We start from the raw sequence: 13,271 nt of genomic DNA, 5'->3' as shown, positions 1-13,271 counted from the left end.
ATAACTTTCAATGAAGCAAAAGAAGAGATAATGTTTAGTAGTGATGATCGCACCTATGCATACTACATACTTTGGCTTATCATGATCATACAAAGAATGCTTCGAACCTAGTTTGTTGTCCAACACATTTAGATGTAAATATAACAAGTATAAGATCAATGAAGAAATGAAGTCACAAGCTCAAAAAAATTGTGAACAAGTTGGTTTACCATGGAAATCATTTGGGGCCAACATGTAGCAGTTATAACACTTGTACGGGTAGGTTATGCATAATTGAAAGTAAGAGCAATGAAAGTAGCACGTAATATACTCAAATGCATTGGCAAACATTCTTTTACATACGAATGCAAAGGAATGCGAATGTTATCAAAACATTCTTATGTTTTTTTTACACTCGAATGATTGAAACGTATGCGCATATGGTACGTATGGTTCATACTATGAGTTGATCAAACATATGAGTGAATATGTACAAATATAAGAATCTAGTCATAATATCATGTTTCATTTCTTCTTGGGGCAAATTAGAAAGTATTTCAAAGTGTGACATTGCATTCAACCACTAAAATAATTGCTAGCTCAAGAGGAAACATGATCCCTTATAAGTTGTAAAATTTTCAATGCTAGACACTTCAAGGGAGTACACATTGTGTCGATGCCAACTAATAGAATATTGTGACGACAAGGAGAGCTTTATTGTTTCAAATGTTCGCGAACATTATTCATGATACGAATATGCAATTAAGAGACCCATATACATGTACTACCACAGGCTTCTACATTCAACATCTATATTTTGTTGTGAACAAGCACCAACTACCATTTTGAGTGTGGTCTATAGAAAGTGTGGCCTGTTTAATCCGGCATATGGGTTAACCATCAAAATTAAAATTCCAAGTTTATAATATGAACCTATATTTGTATATATATATTTTTAGTCACTTCTTTACTTTACCATTGAGGTGTACCTAAATTTGTATATTCTCACTTAGAGGAACATGAGCTAGAACTCCAATTGTAGGTAAACTTGAAGTGTCGCCCGGAGGACGAAGCCATAAGCTAGCATATAATTATAAACAAACATTGGAGAGCAAACCTAGAGCAAAGCACTCAACAGACCAACCTAGTAGTAACAATCGATCGAGGGAAGAAAGAAGCCACGATGATTGGAAAAGACTGCCAATGATGTGATTGCTATGAGAAAAAAACAGTGAAGGAGAGGAGAGGAGATAGACATAGTAGAGAACATTACAACCAAGCATACTTACCACACACTTAAAACCATAGGTACTTAATATACTTGAATGCATAGGCCAACATTCTTTTTCATACGAATGAAAAAGAATGCGTATGTTATCCAAACATCCTTGTGCTTTTTTTTAACACTTTTTAACTTAACTTTCTTACCTTCAAATTTTGTTTTTTACCTTATAATAAATAATGAATACAAAAGTATGGTATTTACCATACTTCAAGGGTGTTTATCATACTCGAATGCGAATGCACGTATGGTTCATACTATGGTTAAAACTTAAAACCATCTTAGAAAAGAAAAAGGCCCACCCACCTGCTCTACTTTCATGTTGTTAGCACCACACGTTTTATGAGCTTTCTTAAGCATAGACCAGCAACCTGTGAGGAGCCTTTGCCAACAAAACAAGGTCTGCAGCAGTTCAGAGTCTTATTTTGATGATGGGAAAATACAAAAAAACTGACAGTAAAAAGAGTAAGGAAATCAAGAAACAAATTAAAAAAGCAAGGATCCGGTACTTGAGCCACTCATCACCAAAAAGTATCAAAGATAGCGATGTGATTCCATGCACTACAATCAGATCAATCTTGGAGTCCATGAATTAGTAATTTCTTGGTATAATCCAAAAAATTAAGGTGCCAAGCTTCGGACTCTGTATGAGAAATGACAATCAAACTTACCCATTAGTAAACAGAGTGGATGTAGAAGAGGTACAAGAGTCTGAACTTTTAAAGCAGCAATGCCAAACCAATAATAGTTGCATTCATATTCTAATTTCTGATTCATAATCAAACTGGGACCAATGGAAACTATTGGAATTACAACAATAGAATCATTTATCAATTAGAATTTAAACGGACTAGGATGACTCAATTGCCAGCTCAATGAGGCTCATTTAAACCAAAAACGAAATTTAGGCCAACCACAAGAACAAACCTCATTCACCTACACCTCATGTAAATCTTCTTCAAACCAGAGACAATAAATGTTCAGGCTCTCCAATGTCTAGAGATTTTGAAAACGAAATGTGTTCTCTGTCCTCATCTCAAATTGAAGATATCCAAGTCATAGCTGTTGCAGTGATTAGGTTGAAAACATGGTTAAAAGCCCATTAGATTGGACAGCACACAGTCAGCAATAAGTTATGAAAGAATTGTTAGTGTCCGTTAAACATTACTTCAAGATATCAACTCAGTACCATGTTCAGAGTGAAAATAATGATTCATTACTCAGATTACAAGAACGTTAGTACAAACAGTTGAACATAATCAAGAACGTGTTACTATAACCTATTTGAATGCATCAGCAATTATGTCACACAGTAAAGATCTAGTTTTTAGTATTCCAACTATCCATCTTGATTTTACTATTATGGTTATAGATAGGGGGCAGTAGTGTGAACATTCTTCTGAACAAACACTCATAAAAGTAAAATGAACATCGTCAGAATCAACTCCAATTTCCCAAAACAATGGATCAAAGAAGAATACAGCTGAGCCGGAAATCAAGATACAATGTAAAAACCTTTTTCAAGTAAACTTTGTGGTACTAAAAATGAAAGGTACAAAAAAGGAGTGATAAAACCATACCAACTAAATATAAATTTTGTGTGAAAATAAGTGGAAAATGAATGCAACATATATACAAACCACTTAATGCTCAGGGCATAATGTCAATTTGTCAGGCATAAATGATAGTTTAGTTTCCAAAACTGACGCTTGAAACCATGGGTCAGTTCAAAAATGGGAAAGCCTCATTTAGGCTTGTTTTCACATAGGCTTTTAACAGTTGAGCTTGCTTTTGTTTGATGGTGTATTGGCATACGATTTGCTATTTATGAAGTTAGAAACCACAGCTTAAACAACTAACAGCATCATTTGAAATTATGAATTAATATATTTCCAAAATGTGGATTTTAATAGCTTTTCTTAATTCTTGATGAGGCAAACATCTCAGTACCTGAACTTCCTATCAACTTCTACCACTTTTCTCTTCTTAAGTGTGTCAAAGCACACTGCATTAATTATATACTAAGCAAAATAGACTGCATAATGGCTTTTGAGAATGTTGAGCACATCAAAATAAAAAATATTTCAATATTTGGTCATTCATATTGATCTCATCAGGCAGCTATAGCTTAGAACAGAATTCAACTTGAATGATCAGTGCTAATACAAACAGATATTCTTACGTGTATCAAGAGAATCAACTAAGAGGTTGAAGGATTTCAAAATACGAAATTAAGACAAAAGATGTAAGATCACCATCCTTCAATGACGCGTCAAAGTAGAAACTACATTTTATTTATGATCCACCAGGTGCACTAATTGACTAGATCTTTTAAACATTGGTTTGAACAACGCTACTAGAATTACAGAGCCGAGAAGGGGTCTAAGAAAAATCCTTCAGGAGACCAGAATTTCAGAATTACTTGGTGGTTTCAAGTAAGCTCTGTGTCGTACAAGTAGTGAACCTGGATCATATAATCCCATTTATCAGGAAAAGGAAAACAGTTGGCTGCTATGTATCTTTAATCTCTATCTCCATACACGTATGTATGTGGCTGCTGCAGCTGAGTGGAAACCACATGGATATCTCACGCAATCAAATGCCAGTCAATCGAATTTGACCGATGCATATATTTTCCTGATGAACCACATACACGCATAGAACCCTACAGTGCCTGTCAACACGAAGAACGAAAGGGAAATGATACTCATATAGCCAAAGTACAGAATGCCTGATACCACTTTTGTGATCTGAAGTTTTGTGAAGAAATAGAAGGCTGCATAGAGAAACAGGTAGAGGGCCGATGACCCTGATGTAAAATAAGATCTCCACCACCAGTTATAATCCTCACTGCATAGCTGGAAGTAGCATAGGACAACTGTGATCTCTGCACATGTAATTAGCAAGATGAGAAGCACTATGAACAGGAAACCAAATATGTAATAGAACTGATGTAGCCAGATAGACGTCAATATAAAGAACAGCTCGATGAAGACAGCCCCAAATGGAAGAATTCCTCCAATGAGGACGGTGAAGATACGGCGCATATACCATGGCTGCTGTGGAATCTGCCTTGGAATCTTGTTAGTTCGTACCGGATTATCAAGGGGTGCTTTCTTGAATCCAAAGTAGCTACCAATGAACACGAGTGGCACTGAGATACCGAACCAAAGGAAGACAAGGGCAAACAGTGTGCCAAAAGGCACTGCCCCTGAAGATTTCTCACCCCAAATGAGACAATTCAAGAAAAAGAATACGCAAAAAATGACCCCAGGAAACAAGCATGCAGTCCTCAAGGTACTCTTTTTCCATTGTGTGCCCTTGAACAACTTGTAGAGTCGAGCTGATGAATAGCCAGCAAAAACCCCCATGAGAACCCACAGTAGCAGCATGGCTGTCATCAAGCTACCCCGGTTGGCAGGAGAAAGAAACCCAAATAGAGCAAACACCATGGTTACAACCGACATCCCTAAAATCTGAATCCCACTGCCAACTAACACACACAGTAGCCCGGATTTGTTTGGTGTCCTAAATACATCTGCATGCAGGAGCTTCCACCCTGTTTCTTCTTGGGCCTCCTCCTGACTCTCCAATTGATTATACCTGGCAATGTCTTGATAGAGTGTACGCATCATAATCATTGCTACCATACCAGACAGGAATAATACAATCATCAATGAGTTGATGATAGAAAACCAGTGAATCTGATTGTCAGACATCAACAGATAAGTGTCCCAACGAGATGCCCATTTTATTGGACTGTGCTGAAAGCAGAGAAAATTAGATATCAATTATATAAATTCATGACATGCTTTAAAAAATTCTGCTGAGATTTAAGTATGTTATCAGCTCAACCTTAAATTTCACATCATAAGTGAAAATAATTTCTTCTTCGTCTTTGACTTCCTGAGGGAAAAGTTTTGGGTTGCAAGTAAGTTCGGTTTTTTCTTTGTCAAATGGTTTATCATATTCATGTTTAACACTGCAGGCAAATATATCATGTCCAAACTTTAGTAAAACTGCAATATCCCCATCTCTAACTATTGAATTGCATTTGCATTTAAAGCACAAATTGACATGAAAGAAATAGAGAAGAAACTGCGATTGACAAAGAGGAAGGCCATTTCTATTCTTGAATAGATTTGTTCATCATGCTTCAAACCCCTCATATTAGGAGCCTTTGTTCTTAAAAGATTGATACTTAATAATTCTAATGGGCAGACATTTTCTGATTCTATAAGCTCCTATTTAAAGCCTATGCTGCATGGCTCTTAGAAGAAAATCATCTAATTAGTGATGAAAATGCAAAGAAGGTAAGCATCAAAATCAGCCAAATGCAAATAAGAGGAATTTTCTTTGTGAAAACAATATTGCCTTCTAATTTTATATGACAATTAACATATATGAGATTGCAAGCGGCAAGACAACCAACCTCACCTTTGGGGAGACACTTCAAAACCAACTACACGATAAGCCAAAGTGTCATCATCTTTGTGATACAACACAAGAAATGAGAGATGATTGTTGATGAAATATTTTACATCTCCTCCCTGAGTAATCCAAATATAACACATCTCTATTCCAATCAAAACCATTTATATCTCAGTATCAATATCTATGTTTCAGCTTACCTCAGTATAGGTACCCTTAAATCCAACAGGAAACCCGTGATCATAGGAGTTCACAGTGGCACCATTCTGCAGGATTTTTTGCATTGCCAGTGGAAGGTTGTCCAAAATCCTTCAACAAGAAGAGAATGGTTGTGATTAAGTTTACAGGAAAAAGGTGAGTAAAATTAAATAGACTGTAAGGAATAATAACCCACATGTTGACATGATAATCTTCATCAATCTTTTCTCTCATGTTTTTTGCAGTCGAAGAATGAAGTTTGTCAATCTTACAACTGTATGTACAGACCTTGTCCTCTTTCATATAAAACTGCCTTGTCAAGATTACAAACATCTTTGTATTAACATTACCTCACATTATCTTCAACCTTGATATGGTTTAATCACTCAAAAACGGATGCACAATATTCATAGTAAGTTGGGTGAAACTGTTCCTTCTATAAGGAGCATTCAACCAAAATACAAGTGCTTCAAGTACATTAATTTTATCGGATTCTTACCACATATGGTGAGTTCTCAATACGATCACCTCTCAAAACCTCCCCAAGGTTTTCTGCAGTATTCTCAATTTTTTCAGGAGCACAATAACCCAGTGTATAATACTCGTATGGAAGCTGTGTTTTGACAGATGTCAACTTGTTGACCTTTACTTGAAGCTCATCGCCCTGCATATATACATACAATAATTTAAAACATAGTTGTTTCAAGGAAATTCCATTCATGAAAAGAATGTCATGTTCTTACATTAGCACGATTTAAATCAAAATTTGTAAAGAGCCAGACACACAGAGAGAGAGAGAGAGAGAGAGAGAGAACGGAAGAGGGTTGAAGTGTACAGTAAAGAACAGTTTAAGATAGACATATAAAGGCAAAAGCAAAAATGGTTTAAATTAAAAGTTTCCTTCATCAAAATTTAAAACCAAACAACAATAATAAATCTAAAGAAAAAGCTAAATATAATTATTGTAAAATGCAGAAACCCTAGTCTCCATCAAAAAGCCATCTATGGCCACAGACTCATATCACCATTGTCAACCACATTATTACAGCAATACACTAATCACATAGGGTTACAAGTCTATTCAATACTCTCGTAATAAACTGACCTAGGCTATTCTGATAACTGGTTGTACTCTCTTCTATCAGCAGGAAGACACCTCTGCAATGGCACCACCTTCTCCGAATGGGCATATTATATAGGCAATCTTCCTTCCAGCCCTAGATTGGCAAGAGTTGGATGTTGAGCACATATAAACGAGCACATTAAAATTTACATATTTTCTTATTGCCAAAGCTATGTCATTTGCATAGCACACCTAATCAAGTGATTCTGACGTTAGACCATGAATTTGTGCGTATAGCTATATTGTTAGCTGACATACAGATTCAACCAAACTTAATCCCTGAGATATAAAACTTAGCCTGCCTCACTATTCACCATTCCAATTGCCAATATGGTTGCAGAGCAAAACAGTGCTTTTGTTTAAATTATGCAATTTTGAGGATCTCCATCCACAAAGAAATAAAAAGACAGATGTGTGTAGGGTTTAGGGTTTAGGGAATACATGGACTCCACAACGATATAAAGTGATTGATGTGTGTCACAAATAATTGCATCTTTCCAAACAACAGCAAGATATATAAGTCTCGTAATTCTTGAAGATTGTAGAAAGCAGCATTTGACTACCTCCTTTTCTGAGGGTCTTTCCCCTGTTTGCTGGAGTTTACGGAAACTATATCCATGATGAAAAAGCAACGTCATACTTTGTAATGACATTACATCAAGAACCCATATAAAGATTTAAGAAGGGTTTCGAGAAAGCTTAAACCTTCTTGGAAACAATGTGCTCTTTCAACAAAGTACTACAGATCTAAACATGATGGGACTCTGCTCTTCTTTATATTTTTCTAGAACGCAGTCATTCTCATGTTTCCACGAGTGGAATCGGAGACTTTGGGGGGGGACAGCGAGGGCAATACGAAATCCAAAGGAAGGAAGGCCGAATGAGAATCAAATTTTAGCAGAAATGGGCGGCAATGAAGGATTGATTATAAAGAAGAAGAAGAAGAAGAAGAAATGTGAGTATGCAATGTGTGTGCGTTCTTGCCTCGGCGAAATCACGAGGAGCCACTCCAGGCAGGTAGAAAGCGTAGCACGGGGGGGAGATAGAGGTGAGGACGATGACGACGGGCAGCAACAGCAGCAGCAAGACGAAGGGGGGATACACCATAGCCATAGCCATCCGATGAAGCACGAAAGAGAGAGAGAGAGAGAGAGAGAGAGAGAGAGAGATCTGGTGATGGACGATGAGGAGGAGAGGCAGGGGAGGGGGGGGGGGGGGGGGTGCACTGTGGGAGAGTATGTTTTGTGTACACAATGATGGAATGATATATACATACAGACTACAGTAGAAAGAATGAAATACATATTGAAATTTGATACTTATAACTTATAAGTTTATAACATACTACGTATCTGATATGAGAGAGAGAGAGAGAGAATTGAGCCCAAAAGCTCCGCTGCCGCCACCGCCATCGCTAAAGCACCGAGACCCCGGGCCTCATGGATATATCATATATGTATGTATATGCTTCTACTGTTGCTGGCGGTTCTTCCGGCTCCGACAAACACACCTTTCGCCACCCATACCTCTCAACCATTCGATTTCTTTGTTTCTTTTTGCACTCTTTCCACGAGTTAAACCCGCTCTCGCACTCAGCCCAATCGGACAACAAATGGATGTGGAAATGGAAAGCAAGCATTATTAGTATGCTCCATAAGTTGTTCTTCTCTCGCTCTTGCCATGACACGGTCATGGATTCTTTATTTCCGATAGTTTTCCTTCATGATACCCTCCCAATGCAAGGCTCTATGACTCAAAGTGATTCATGGATGGAAATACTTGAAAACATGACAAGCATGTGCACACAACAATATGTGATGCATTAACGATGCATCAAGCTTTAGAAATTTACATAGGAGAGATTGACGAATCAACAATGACTCAATAGATTTATAAACATCGTATACTTCCACAAATAAGAAAAAAAACCCATCTATTTTATAATCATGAAACATACTCCCTCATAACTATCCAAAGTAGGTTTCTCTCAACATGAGACCTCCTCTTTAGAGATGATATTTTCTCAATAGGTGTAATTGTGGTTACAATGCAATGGGATGATTAATTTGTTATTAGAACACGATCAAGTCATTGAAGTAAAATATATTTGGTTTGGAATCAATTGGTATTTATGTGTGCTTCATTGGGGATGATTACATTTGCTTCATAGTTCATTGGAGCCAAATGATGGTCACCCAAAATTCTTTTGGTGCTATAATCATATATCTTGATGCATTGCTTCTTGGCAATTCCATCAAAAGGAAATGGTATATAGGTAGTATCTCCTTTTTTATGACTTTATTCTGTCCATTTTCTCTTGAATATTCTAATATTGCTCATCAATTTAATATTTTGCATGACCTAACTTATAATGAATCGCAACTAAAGCAAAACAATCGCATCCAAGGCAACTCATACCTTGAAAATTTAATAATTGTGGCAACATAGTCGGTGGTTTGACTTTTGGTGTGCGAGCAACCACCAAATAAGCCTGTCACTATGGTTAACGGATGATAACTTTATTTATTAAATCTAAAGACTATCACACTTAAGCCACTGTTGCATCAATATTTGCCATTGTTGCAACTTAAGAGAATCAGGGACGCATCTCCATTACAATTAAACACTTAGCCTTCCATTTGCATCTTTGTGCTGATTGGTTTTGTTTGCATGTAGTTTTAAATTTTAAAGGTTTGCCAACTGCCACAAATTTGAGACCCCATCTCAAAGGATTTGAACCCACCAAACAGGGGAGTGACCTTAGCAAGTGATAGGAATGATGAAACTTCCTAGCTGTAAATTAACTACTTTTGCATAATATCATATTCTCTAGGATAACTCGTCGTGTAGAGACTGGTGCTGCTTTAAGAGCTTCAGCATATTCACATTCATGCAAACCTCATGTTTTTTATGACCACTAAATTTAGAATAAAGATTTTCCTCTCGAACATGATTGCACAAATAATAACATCACCCTAGTAGAGCTAGTTATGTTTATTCAATTATTGCTAAATGCTTGCAAATTCAGACCATAAATGGCACCCTTTAAAGTTCACACATACATGTTTGCTAACATACTTTGAATCATATACACCAGAATTATACACAGCCTTGGTGATATTCATTAATTCACTTTTGACTTACACAATGGCAAGAGGGCTTTAGAGTAAGAAATCTATCTGGAATTTATTACAATGCATCTTGTAGAGATCATTAACGATAATGATGCAATGTGTGGGTGGGGGTCCAAACCAAAAAATACATTGGAGAATCCACGATGGTGGATCAATCGTTCGTTAGCAAGAGTGACAATATATTTACAGATAGCAAGCTGTACAATATTGGTGCAGTAACCACCATTTCAAGGAGGAGGAATGGAGGTGGCCAACTACAGCACCTTACAATTTTGTGTGTATTTTAACTTTTGTTTAAGAATGGCCCACCTCGTCTTCCTGCGTGACATCAATTTTACATACGGGGCAGAGTTTTGAGTGCTTCAGGAACCACTCAGAACCACAAGCATCATGGAGAGTATGGAGACAGGGAAGGTGCATGCAGACATCCCCATCTTTAAATTCATTCTGGCAGATGGTGCACAGCCTGCAAGACATCTCTTGTTCATGTTAGAAAAGAAAGCACATCTACATTATATATATTATCTTATGAGATACCTAAGCTTTAAAGTAAGGATAGTTACACCTTGTCACATGTTCCAACGTTTCTAGGTTACTTACATTAAGCATATTTAAATGCTCTCTCATACACCACAGATTCACACCTTAATCTATTCTGCTGTATCAAACTATATTCTCTAGTTATTTACATGAATGAGATAGGTGGTCACAAAGTGAATGCCGTTGACAAATGTATTGCCAAATCTAATGAATGGGATAGGTGGTCACAATGTTAATGCAGTAGACAAGTGTGAGGGTTAGTATGCCTATGTATGAAAATAGCCTCAGTTGAGAGAACAAGGAGTTGTACTTCCATCCATCATTGTATTCGCGTTTGCTCAATTAGGAGCACATGGGAGTACATCTCCATTGTATCATCTCTGCTCTAATGACTCCACAATATAAGGACTACTTGTCTCTTCCATTTGTGTCTCTGTGTCAGTCAGTCAGTCAGTATCATGCGAGTCCTACGATGGGCAGTTTAACAGATCCTGCCTGCATGAAGTTCAACAGAGATGGACAAATGGCATGGAATGATCAATTGGAGAATAGAACAATTTATTATAGTTTTAATTAGAGTAACTAAGAGGCACTAATCATCACAATCATTGAAAAGAAATCAAAACATTGTGACATACATAATTGGGAATTTAATTCAAGTAGTTGAGATAGACTTATTGTGGGATCGACAAATTTCTATCAATATTAAAAAAAACAAAAGGGTAAATGTCCCAATAGGCTTAAATTGTGCATGGTTTCACCAGAAGGAAAAAAAAAAGCCTAAATAAACATTGCGGCAACACATACAAAGCTCGCCCATTAAGCAGAATATAAAAATAGGTACTTGATTAACTAGGAAAAAAAATTGACTTATAGAAAACATCGAACAAGTCAGATCACTTACTCTTCCACAGCCTCCGTAGATGCAGGATTGCTACCCTTCTTGAAGATGTGACCAGTAAGAGAGCTTACTAATGAAGGAGGGGCAGTACATTTCACATCCTCGAGCATCACCAGGTTCTGAAATGTGTGTTGTTACATTTAGTGACCAGCCCATAATAACTGAAGGATGATGAGAATTTTCTAATCTTACCTCATAAGACATGTCTATATCAGATGCCCTTGAGAGGTTCACACCACTATTCATAGTTCCTGAGAGCGAAAGCGAGATTGCTGTCACCATAGAAACCATAATTAGCTGTTTGGTCAAGACTACCAAAAAACATGCACATGTCTCGCAACCTAATGATTCACATTACCTCCTAACTGAAAAATAAGGAGCCTAATGATATATGAAGAGCATGACAATAAAAAAAGGGTAGGAGAAGCTGCTGAGCCAACAACCTCCCCCCCTAGGTCATCAAATTACCAAGGGCGACATCAAGCTCAAGCTCAAGCTCTTCATCGTCATCGAGGAGTAGGAGGCCATCATCGTCAAAACCCATGTGGGAGGCGCGGCGATCAGCCGCCCTCCTCCTCATTTGCCGCCTGCTCATGGCTGGCGGTGGAGCGACATAAATGTCTTCTTCACTCTCATGCATCATCTGGCTCCAATGTTGCTGCTCTGCTCTTCTCTGCTCAGCAGCAGCTCGTCGCCTCCTCCCTGGAAAATTTGTTAAAACAGGTAGCAATTTATCCATCAATGTGCCAAATGTTCAAGGAGTGGATCAAATAATGAAATTATACAGGATGTGGAGTGACATGTGAGTATGTGGCAAACGTTGAGAGAATGCATCACTTATTTTAAAATGCAACAATGTGGAGTGAAATGGGTGTGTACACACCACATTGGTGCAACAATGCATGGGATCATCATTTGTCCTTTCCATTTGCAGCAGATATGTGTTGAATCTGCATATTTTCTGAATTGATTTTTCACATCAGACTGGTTGCTTCTTAGGGGGAGGGAGATTGTCTATCTTACATGCATACATGGATTCATAAACGATGTGGCTTACTCACCTTTACCAGATGACATGGTGCTTCTCTGCGACCTGGTGGGCGGCCCGGTAGAGGCTTCCTCTGTGGAAACAAAACACGTGACATCAGATCAATTTCAATATTTGATGAAAGACTAGAGGGGAAATATGGGATCATTTGAGATGTACAAAACTGCTGATATGTAGATGAGAAGAGAGACAGAGACAGAGGCAGAGGGGGTCTATTTTGGCAGCATAATTCTTCAGGTATGGAAGGTATATGACATCGTGCAGAGAGAAAGGAAAGAGAGGAGGATTCTTACCTGATGATGAGCTTCTGGTAGGGATCAGAGAAAGGGGCGCAGCAGCGGAGTTGCTGACGGTGGAGGTGCTCATGGTTAGATTAGAATTCGACTTGCAAGATGCAGACCAGACAGGAAAGAACAGAACAGAACAGAGCAGGAAAGAACAGAACAAAACAGAACAGAGAGGATGAAGGAAAAAGGCAAGAAGAAGAACTTTAAAAGGGGGAAGAATGAAAGTATGTATGTATTTGTATGTATGTATTTTCTATGTATGTCTGTATCTGTATTTATATGTATGTAAGACAGAACAGAGCAGAGAGCAGGAAAGAACAGAACAAAACAGAGAGGATGAAGAAAAAA

At 37.7% G+C, this 13,271-nt stretch overlaps 2 protein-coding genes across 4 annotated transcripts; both read right to left on the bottom strand.

Moving 5' to 3' along the window:
- Positions 1 to 3,532: 3,532 nt before the first annotated feature.
- Positions 3,533 to 8,188, bottom strand: LOC147858367 (transmembrane 9 superfamily member 7-like). Of its 2 annotated transcripts, none has more exons than XM_087328040.1 (7): positions 7,998 to 8,188; positions 6,390 to 6,554; positions 6,087 to 6,203; positions 5,893 to 6,001; positions 5,699 to 5,811; positions 5,117 to 5,243; positions 3,533 to 5,025 (listed from the first exon to the last, which is right to left on the bottom strand). In XM_087328040.1, the coding sequence occupies exons 2-7, from the start codon at positions 6,392 to 6,394 to the stop codon at positions 3,868 to 3,870; spliced, it is 1,629 nt and encodes a 542-aa protein (XP_087184166.1). In that variant the 5' UTR covers positions 6,395 to 6,554; positions 7,998 to 8,188; the 3' UTR covers positions 3,533 to 3,867. The 2 variants fall into 2 exon arrangements, with proteins under 2 accessions (XP_087184166.1, XP_087184165.1); XM_087328039.1 differs by having other exon boundaries at positions 6,087 to 6,199.
- A 1,924-nt stretch (positions 8,189 to 10,112) lies between these two features.
- On the bottom strand, positions 10,113 to 13,091 carry LOC147858366 (uncharacterized). Of its 2 annotated transcripts, none has more exons than XM_087328041.1 (6): positions 12,930 to 13,088; positions 12,650 to 12,709; positions 12,057 to 12,290; positions 11,781 to 11,860; positions 11,592 to 11,707; positions 10,113 to 10,613 (listed from the first exon to the last, which is right to left on the bottom strand). In XM_087328041.1, exons 1-6 carry the CDS (start codon positions 13,000 to 13,002, stop codon positions 10,442 to 10,444), a joined length of 735 nt encoding a protein of 244 aa, XP_087184167.1. In that variant the 5' UTR covers positions 13,003 to 13,088; the 3' UTR covers positions 10,113 to 10,441. The 2 variants fall into 2 exon arrangements, with proteins under 2 accessions (XP_087184167.1, XP_087184168.1); XM_087328042.1 differs by lacking the exon at positions 10,113 to 10,613 and adding an exon at positions 10,758 to 11,182 and having other exon boundaries at positions 12,930 to 13,091.
- Between the last annotated feature and the right edge of the window lie 180 nt (positions 13,092 to 13,271).

Source organism: Azolla caroliniana, unplaced genomic scaffold (genome assembly GCF_043228905.1).
Source record: "Azolla caroliniana isolate FFs.n. ecotype wild unplaced genomic scaffold, voAzoCaro1.0.p SCAF_11, whole genome shotgun sequence".
Lineage (NCBI taxonomy): Eukaryota > Viridiplantae > Streptophyta > Polypodiopsida > Salviniales > Salviniaceae > Azolla > Azolla caroliniana.
The sequence above is the reverse complement of the archived record's forward strand: the minus strand, read 5'-3'. Positions and strand labels throughout refer to the sequence as shown.

Coding starts and splice junctions, on each gene's coding strand:
- LOC147858367 (XM_087328039.1), bottom strand. CDS start 8,132: ATGGCTATGGCTATGGTGTATCCCCCCTTCGTCTTGCTGCTGCTGTTG. Junction 6,200..6,389: donor TTGAGAACTCACCATATGTG/GTAAGAATCCGA, acceptor TTGACAAGGCAG/TTTTATATGAAAGAGGACAA. Junction 6,002..6,086: donor GAAGATTATCATGTCAACAT/GTGGGTTATTAT, acceptor TTCTTGTTGAAG/GATTTTGGACAACCTTCCAC.
- LOC147858366 (XM_087328041.1), bottom strand. CDS start 13,002: ATGAGCACCTCCACCGTCAGCAACTCCGCTGCTGCGCCCCTTTCTCTG. Junction 12,291..12,649: donor CACCATGTCATCTGGTAAAG/GTGAGTAAGCCA, acceptor CAAATTTTCCAG/GGAGGAGGCGACGAGCTGCT. Junction 10,614..11,591: donor TCTACGGAGGCTGTGGAAGA/GTAAGTGATCTG, acceptor GATGTCTTGCAG/GCTGTGCACCATCTGCCAGA.